At 36.4% G+C, this 9,316-nt stretch overlaps 1 protein-coding gene across 2 annotated transcripts; it reads right to left on the bottom strand.

Annotated features, from left to right (window-relative positions):
* Window positions 1-116: 116 nt before the first annotated feature.
* On the bottom strand, window positions 117-5,074 carry LOC122024236 (eukaryotic translation initiation factor 2 subunit gamma-like). 2 transcript variants are annotated; one of them, XM_042582800.1, is made up of 9 exons: window positions 4,921-5,074; window positions 4,592-4,747; window positions 3,475-3,536; window positions 2,699-2,811; window positions 2,509-2,611; window positions 2,196-2,423; window positions 1,886-2,104; window positions 1,312-1,572; window positions 117-816 (listed from the first exon to the last, which is right to left on the bottom strand). In XM_042582800.1, exons 2-9 carry the CDS (start codon window positions 4,695-4,697, stop codon window positions 514-516), a joined length of 1,395 nt encoding a protein of 464 aa, XP_042438734.1. In that variant the 5' UTR covers window positions 4,698-4,747; window positions 4,921-5,074; the 3' UTR covers window positions 117-513. The 2 variants fall into 2 exon arrangements, with proteins under 2 accessions (XP_042438734.1, XP_042438736.1); XM_042582802.1 differs by having other exon boundaries at window positions 4,592-4,719; window positions 4,921-5,027.
* Window positions 5,075-9,316: the final 4,242 nt, after the last annotated feature.

Here is a 9,316-nt window from a genome sequence, read left to right on the forward strand (position 1 = left end):
CACGTCCATTTAGATCAATACAAAGGGCCGCCTCCACAAAACCAAGAGAACTATGCTGCTCTCATAGGAAACAAATTTTCTCAAGTAGGAAGCAAATTAATTGGAGACAAAAAAAATTAAACCATCAGTTTTGCTGAAAGTGCTCCTGCTACAAATTTGATTTATCAGTATAATCACAATAAATACGGCTAAACTAACCCAAACCTCAGAACTTGTAAGACTACTGTGACCGAAGCAAGTCCGTGAAGACCAGCAATTCTTCTAAGCTGCAATGCATAACCCATTTGCATGGTGTCTAATGCAACACACAAGTAGGGTAGAACACTAAATTTGATGGCCGATAAACGTTTGGCAACGTAAATCAACAAAAGTACACAAAAATCCTGCAAGAAACTTGAAGAAAATTGCAATTATTGTTTCCTGCCTACCAACGCACGTGTAGTATATTATCCTGCTGTCTTTTCTTCTTTTGCTTCTTTGGATTAGAATGTGAAATAAGGGCTGAGAGGGGTATTAGATAGGGCAGGGTGGGACTTCGAGTGTCGAACCAGCCTGAATCTGCCCCCAACCAATCAGACGCCAATGCTTCTCAACACGCCGACTAAGCGCAACCTTCTCCCCTCTGCTGGTGCATACTGGAGCAGTGAGCTGCAGCTTAGCCAAATCATTCTTCACCGCGACGACTCGAGCCCCAGTTGACATGGATCCTATGTTGAGCATCAGGATCTCACCCTTGGTCAGCTTGGAGACTTTCCCTTGTTTCTCAGTTCCTTTTGTCCTGACACCTAAGAGCCGACGGAGAAGGAAGAAGTTCACCTGAAAAGATCGAGACAACATTTCACATCCAAAAGTCATCAACGCAAAACCATTTATCCCTGCTATTGTAATGTTTTTTAGGCTTACTAAAGGTAAATATCATCAATTTAAGATCATTACATTTCACACTCTCCACCAAAATGGCCAACGTTTATTAATTGATATTTTCTTCAATCAGAAATTAAATCAAAAGTCATTTAAACTAAACAAATATACTACAAAATAAAAGAGAAGCTTGTTTTCAAAATATTTGCATTCAACAGAAGCAGTGTTCTTGGCAAATTTAGCATCACTCTCAATTGATATTCATAGTTATAACTATCAACTACTTTTTCCCATTTTAATTTGCTCCACCCTTGTATCATTACTGATCGATATAATTCTTTAGAATGTTGAAGTACCAAAAGCAAATACAAGTTGTTTCACTGATAGAAAAAACAACACAGCGTTTAAAAGATTACTAAAAATATCAAAAGCAAAGTAAGAATGTAGAACCTCAAGCTCCACAAATATATCAGGCAGTGAACCCACTTCACCAAGCACCTGACCAACCAATCTATCAGCACGAGTCAATGTAGGGTCCATTGTTGTACCCACACCAATGAGCCCACCAGGTACAGCAAATTGTAGCTCATTTTGCTCAGCATACAGGGAAACAATCCTAGAGTAGATAGGGGTGCACTTTATATTCCCACTCTCATCCTTGACAACAATACCAGGCCGGACTTCAATAAATTGATTTACCTTCAAAACGCCCTGTATAAAACATTACCAATGCATTGTTATAAAAAAAGAAAAGTATTATGGTAAGAGATGAACATGAATTAAGCTAGACGATAAACAGATAAGGTGGAAAAAAATTGTCTTATAGACCTCAAACATAGACAACAAGAGAATTCCATTCTCATGGTGATAAGAGGAGTTAAAGAACAAAGCATTTACTTAGATTATTAAAGCTTCAAACAATGCAATCTATCACCTTATAGAGAACCTAAGAAAATTTAGAGGACGTGTAGAATACTTGCAAGTATCACTCAACTTATATTAAGATTAATGACATGTTGCCTACCCTCAAGATGCTACCTCCGGCAACACCGCCTTTTATTTCATCGACCTCTGAGCCAGGCTTATTCACATCAAACGAACGGATAACAATCATATTAGGAGGGGAAGTAAAATTTCTTTCTGGAATGGGAATTTTCTTCACTAGATACTCGCAGACGACATCAATATTATATTTTAATTGAGCAGATATTGGCACCACAGGAGCCCCATCAGCAATTGTGCCCTGCCATTTTATTCATTACTAACTCTGTTAGCAACTATTTTTGAGATTAGAAATGGGAAAAAGAATATAGCTGTTTTTGTTAAGGGTTAACCTGAATGAACTTCTGGATTGCCTCATGTTGATTGATGGCAGCACTTTCTTGAATAAGATCGATTTTATTTTGAAGAATAATAATATGTTGAAGTCGCATAATTTCAACAGCAGCCAGATGCTCAGATGTTTGGGGCTGTGGGCAACTTTCATTGCCAGCTATAAGAAGCAAAGCTCCATCCATGATTGCAGCACCATTAAGCATGGTAGCCATAAGAATATCGTGGCCCTATCAAGAAAATATAAAGAATTCCAGAGTCAAAAACAGAAATCTCAAACTTTTGCTTATGTTCCCAGAGAGGAAAGTAACTCACTGGGCAATCAACAAAGGAAACATGTCTTAAAAGTTTCATCCTTGTGTTCTCAAATCCAGGAACATCACAAAAAGGACTGTCTTCTTTTCCACTTCCATAAGCCCTGCATAAGCATAAAATATCAGGAACTGAAGACATAAGATTTTGTCTTTTAAAAAAAAAACCATTTTATTCACACAATGAAACATACTTGTAGCACATAGGTCGAGGACATTTATCATCCTCACATTTGTAAATCTTTGCATTGGCATATCCAAGCTTGATAGTAATATTACGCTCCAATTCATTCTTGAATCGAACAGTCTGGAAACATCAGCCAATCATTAGATAGATTTTATATTTGGTCATATTCTAAATAAAACAATTTCATGCAATCAGTATTTCAAAATGTATTTTAATAACAGATTGTTGATTGGGAAAAAAAGATAGTTTTGATTGGTGGTATCTGCTTCATGTTCTGGGTTGCTGATATGAGTTATTCATCAGATAGCAAATTATTCTCATGGTCACAAGATTCTGTGTTCCCAACTTTTAACATGATTAAACTAGGGTATAGACACATTCTTGTCTTTTCTATCATGTATGACCTCAATTTGTTGCTGGCATTTGCAGCCTCAGATTCTACATTATGATATCCAGGGCCTCAGTCGGCAAAAAACCAACAAGAAAAGCCATTGTAGAGCATTAAGTGAAAATTGATAATTAAATACAAGTGCAGGAAAAAGAATTTAAAATGCCAATGGACATTGCAAAAGGAGCTGTCTGGACTCTTCCTAGTAGCCATTTGTAAGATGATAAAAAGATGTCCTCTTACTGAAAGCAAGAATCATGAAACTGTATTTCATAACATTCTTGTTAATTATCTTAGTAAAGTCAAATCTAACTTAGACCTTGATTCTTAACGACTATAAAAACTTTGCAAAAGTATGTTACCAAGATGTTAACTGATTCAAACTAAATAAGTACCTGCACACCAGATATTGCTTTCACCACAGTTGACTTTCCATGAGCCACATGACCAATGGTACCTAAAGTTCAATACAAAATTGCAGATCAGTGTTTAAACAAAAGAAATGAAGGATACCTAGGACAAGAATGAACTATATTCCTGCAGTGTGCTTTAGAAAATGAAGAACTTTAAAAACCTCTCGTGAATCAAACTATATCTATGCATTTGGTTAGACACAGTTCAGATTTCTGTCTGATGGTTCAATCTCTAAGTTGTAAAGAGAAAGAGAAAAAGGTTTTTTGCTTCAGGTCAACTAATTCCTTTGAGATTTAGAGAAAAAACAAACAGCAGCAGCAAGTTGTCTTTGTCCCAACTATTAAGTGTCAGCTTTATGGATCTTATCATAATTGACAAGACACAAGATTCATGACCATAAAGTTCAGACACTTTAAAGGCAACATTGAAGTTTAAGAAGAAAACCATTGTTGGTTAATCTGAACCATTGTCAACTATCTTTAGCAGGTGAAATTGCGATAAAGAATGTATTAGGAAAAACAACATACTCTGTATAATGTAGGTACAAATTTTTTATTTGATTCTCAGTTGGAAATCTCTAGAGTTGAGGTTTATAAGGGTGGAAAGATTGGAGAAGGGGGAGGGAGAGGGAAAAGGTCACAAAACTGTTAATCATGGTTCAGTTTTGTACATTCCTATGTTGCTTTCCCTTCTGCCTTCTAGTTAAGTGAACTGAGCCTAAAATTAAAGCCAAAAAGAAGTAATATGAAGTTAACATTACTCAGAGCATCATCAACCAGAAGGTAATAATTCTAAGGCTTCCCTAATTTGCCTAAGGAGCGTGTTCTTCAACAAAATTTTATTGATAAGAACTATATGATAAGTTAACTACAACGATGATGGCTACTCTTGAGTACCAATATGGCATTTGTTATAATCACAAAAAGGAGGAGAAAGCGTTCATGTAAATGCCGTTAATTTTTTTAAATAAATTACTTGAAAGACAAATAGCAAGAAGGACAATCTAGTTTCTCCACATGCATTGTGGAAAATAACAATAAGAAACACGCTCCGCAATTAATTTTTTTTTTTTAAATATTAAGCAAGCATGGCACTTACCAATGTTAATGGTAGCCTGTCGTGAGATAACTTCCGGCGACAATGGATGAAGTTTTGCAACATCAAGTTTACTCAAGTCCTGCTCCATTAACCCTTTTCGCGACATTTTCGAAGCGACTGATGAAACACTATTGTCGAAAAGCAACCAGAAGAAACCTATAAGCTTAAAACACGCATTTATTCAAATCCTACTACTCTCACATAACAAACAAGCAGCCAAGTTAGTTCTTTCCCCTTGATCTGACGCCCTTCCCATCGCCGATTACGGAAGAGCCATCCATTGGAAAAAGGACTGAAAAAAAAAAGTTGGGGTGCAGAAGTAAGAAAACCTTAGCAAAGAAAGAGGCGACGGATTCACTGGCGACTGGCGATGAGACGGGTGGTGAAGCTGCGGCTGCCTGAGTGATGAATCGGAAGCGGGGGGCGGTGGACGAATTAGGGCATATTTCCAGATCTAATATTTATATCATGTCACCTGTTTCTTTTCTTCGGCGGAAAGGAGAGGACGAAAGTAACAGGGGGCTGTTGAGAACTTTTTCCTGTTTGCACCTTGAAATTTCTAAAGTTTCATCTTAGTGTTGATACTCTGGTTGGTTACAAAATGCGATGCAATTATTCTGAGTGTTTTGAAATTGAATAATAGAAAATTAGAAAGTATAACTTTATTGGAATTCTAAAAATTATAATACGGAAAGTTTTAAATTTTCAATAATCGAAAATATTTTTTTTCTTTCTATTCTTAATACGTGTAAATAAGAATAGAAAAATATATAATAAAAAGGCTCTCATTATATTATTTTTTATATTAATGTTATAAATGCTTCCTGAAACTATGACATATGCAAATAAAAGGAAGAAGTAAAAATAATAATAATAATTAACAATTATAATAATAATTAACAGCTTTATTTTTAAGACTTTGAACCTGTGATCTTTACTCAAACGGCAGCAATTTTATCATTAATTGAATTCATGGCCAATACCACAAAAAACAAAGGGGAAAACAGAGGAAGATTTGGGGTCCAAAATCACCATACCTCCAATCTCAGCACTTCTGAACGTAAGAGATCATGAGCAGATCGCAAAGAGGATGCACCTAGATCCTGAAGACCTTGTTTCACAGCTTGCATATTGTAGGGAATAAACTCCAACACAGCCTTTGTCAGCAATGGCACCCACAACCCCCGTGCAACTTTGAGCTTCAGATTGTCACTCAAGTACATCGAATCACTTCCCCTGTATTTCTTCACCACCATTCTGGCAAAGCAAATGTTGGGTGATCCTGTCTGAATGCTGAACCAACGGATGCTGGGCACGGGGCGCTCTCCGGCTGTCGACGTGGATCTTCGACTGGTAACACACAGCTCCGGCGAACCTGCACAGAAGTCGGGCCGGGAAGGGGTTCCCAGCGGCGACCCTCCGACGCTCAAGTCAGAAAAAGTGGCTCCAGAACTCGTAGAAAGCGTACCTCCGGTGAAGAATGAGGGTCTTTATATAGGGCAGCGAAGAAGTGAGTGTACACCTATCGAGGTGTACACGTGTCCATGGCCCATACCCCAGTAAGGGCTTGTCAGTGAGCTTCCCTAACCCATACTGCTACAGTCTCAGCATGTCCTCGATGGGACAGCGGAATCCCCTGTCACAAGATTTGGAGCATGACCTACACGTGAAACATACCTGCTGTCAGAAAAAGACCTCCTTTGTCATTTTCCCCTTTGCTCCAGATCTAGCGTCCGGGCGGACAGCTCCCTGTTAGAGTGTATACTAAAAGCCTAGCTTTTGGTATAAACATTTATCTAGAAATAAGAATCACATTGGTTAAATGTCTATATTTATGATAAATGTAGCTGTTCAATTAATTTATATTATAGATAACATGGTGTGTGGTGTCACACACAGAGGATCATGTTATCAGTACCTTATAAATTATAAACAGTAGCTCACGACCATATTGGTAAGGAACAAACCATTGAAAGGTCGTAGTGTAATTAGGTATTAGTTTATCTTAACTATATAATTACACTAGTACACTTAGAGTGTATTGAGTAGGACCATTAGAGGTCATTTCTTTTATACTGACTTTATAAAGAAACAAAGACCTCAGTTATTATGGAAGTGTGTGCTCTTAATCCTAATATAATAACAAGCACATATATTTGATATTTATTTCTTTAATTTATCAAAGGGTGAGATTTAGTTTGATGAATCAATAAGCCCGATAAGTTGGGAAATGATATCACTTATAGTGTGTGTTGTTGATTATAGAAGGAAACTGTGTCCTAGTGATCTAGGTTGAGAATGTCCCCAAGAGGAGCTCATAAGGATTGTCATGTTAAACCCTGCAGGTGGACTTAGTCCGACATGACGATGAGGTTGAGTGGTACTACTCTGGGAGCTAGATATTAATTAAGTGAGTTGTCAGTAACTTACTTAATCAGTGGACATTTGTTATCTTAAACACAGGGAGACTAACACACTCATAATAAGAAGGAGCCCAAAATGTAATTTGGGATTGGTGCGGTAGTTCAATAATAGTTCTTTAGTGGAATGAATTATTATTGATGAAATTAAATTGTGTGTTCGGGGCGAACACGGGATGCTTAATTTCATCGAGAGACCAAAATCAATTCCTCCTCTCGGTCCCTATCGTAGCCTCTAGTATATAGAGATTTATACCCACCGCATACCCACCTTCTTACCCATCCAATGGGGCCGACCAAGCTAGCTTGGAACCCAAGCTAGCTTGGAACCCAAGCTAGGGCCAGCCAAGACCAAGAGGATGGGCCATGTAGGTGGCCGGCCAAAGCATGGGTCCCAAGCTTAGGTGGCCGGCCACTAGAATATTAAAAAGGATTTTTATTAAAATTATTTCTTATATGGATATCATGATTTTAAAAGAGAGTTTAAAAATTAAAAATTTCCTTTTATAGCTTTCTACAAAAGATTAAGAGAAGAGATTAATCTCTTTCCTTATTTGTAGTTTAAAAGGATGATTTTAATTTTTGGTAAAAACTTTCCTTATTTGTAAATCATCTACATGTTTAAAAGAGAGTTTAAAATTTGAAATCTTTCCTTATTTGTTGATTAAAGGAGGATTTTAAATTTTAAGAAAACTTTCCTTTTTAACCATGTTCATGATTTAAAAGAGAGTTTAAAATTAAATATTCTCTTTTATAAGTTTCTACAAAAGATTAAGAAAAGATTTGATATCTTTCCTTATTTGTAGATTAAAAGAGATTTTAATTTATAGAGATAACTTTCTTTTTATCCGCATGTTTAAAAGAAAGATTTTAATTTATTAAATTTCCTTTTTATAAACCAATCATGAAGAGATAAAATTATTGGAGAAATTTTTATAAATTTCTGGAGACAAATTAGGAAGTTTTAATTAATTAAAACTCTCCTTGTTTGTAGCTTTTATATGGCCGGCCAAATAAAATTGAGAAAGAAAATTATTTTTAATTAAATAAATTTTCCTTTTCAATGGCAAAAGAATTAAGGAAGTTTTTATTAAAATTTCCTTATTTGCCAAGATCAAGGATTATAAAAGAGGGGGTAGAGGAGGCTTCAAGGAAAACGAATCTATTCTATTTTTCTCCCTCTTTTCCTTGGTGGTGTGGCCGGCCCTTCCTTCTTCTCTTCTTCTTCTCTTTGTGGCCGAACCTCTTCATGCTCATGAAGTTTTAATTGGTGGCCGGATCTAGCTTGAGGAAGAAGGAGAGAAAGCTTACATCCCTTGGAGCTTGGTTGGTGGAAAAGATCTTCATCTTTTGGAAGCTTTGTGCTTGGCCGAAATTTGAAGAAAGGAGAAGAAGGTGCTTTGGTGGTTTCTCATCTCGGAAGATCGTTGCCCACACAACGTCCGAGGTTAGAAGAGGAATACGGTAGAAGATCAAGAGGTTTTTCTAAAAGGTATAACTAGTAATTTTTCTTTCCGCATCATACTAGTTGTTTTTGGAAATAATACTAAATACAAGAGGCATACGATTCTAATGTTTCGAATTTGTTTTCGATATAGTGTTCTTTTTTTTTTTCTTTTCCTTGTGATTTGATTGTTCTTTTTGGTTGACCTAAAGTTATTTTAGGAAATTAAATATTAGCTTTCCATAAAAGGTTTTGTCTAGTCGGTGGTGGTTGTTCCCATATCCAAGAAGGCCATGTGCCTCGCCACGTCAGTACTGGGAACCAATTATGGAAATTAATATTTAATGGAATTAATAACTTAGGTGATTTGGATCAAACGTGTTAAGTTCCGCAGGAGATCCAAGTCTAAACCTAAAAGAACAAATAGATTAAGTTTTGGATCAAACGTGTTAAGTTCCGCAGGCGATCCAAAATTTAATTTAAAAGAACACATGGTAGCTAGGAAAAGGTTCAGACCTTTGTACAAAATTTTTGTACAGTGGAACCTCTAGGTTTTCCGAGTAGCAACCAACAATTGGTATCAGAGCTAGGGTTTGCCTCTGTGTATTTAGTATTAGTTTAATTATGCACATGTCATACATAATTTAGGCAGGATAATAGTAAGATGTGCTAACTTTGTGGATGCAGGATCCAACTATTATGACTTATAGTTATTATGTGTGTGATTGGACCCTTGGACATGTCAAGGGCATTTTATTATGTGTGCATGATTGTATTATAAAATATAGCAGGAGCTGTATTTAGTTTTATTAGGATTTTATTTTTGATCTAGTTACATGTACATTCCTTTTATGGAATATA

This window comes from Zingiber officinale, chromosome 9B (assembly GCF_018446385.1).
Source record: "Zingiber officinale cultivar Zhangliang chromosome 9B, Zo_v1.1, whole genome shotgun sequence".
In the NCBI taxonomy this organism is placed as follows: Eukaryota; Viridiplantae; Streptophyta; class Magnoliopsida; order Zingiberales; family Zingiberaceae; genus Zingiber; species Zingiber officinale.

What these genes read in the sequence shown, in the direction of transcription:
- LOC122024236 (XM_042582800.1), bottom strand. Translation starts at nt 4,697, where the DNA reads ATGTCGCGAAAAGGGTTAATGGAGCAGGACTTGAGTAAACTTGATGTT. An exon ending in AAGCAATATCTGGTGTGCAG is followed by an intron (nt 2,812 to 3,474) that starts GTACTTATTTAG and finishes TGATGTTTCCAG; the next exon opens with ACTGTTCGATTCAAGAATGA. An exon ending in CCTCGACCTATGTGCTACAA is followed by an intron (nt 2,612 to 2,698) that starts GTATGTTTCATT and finishes ATGCTTATGCAG; the next exon opens with GGCTTATGGAAGTGGAAAAG.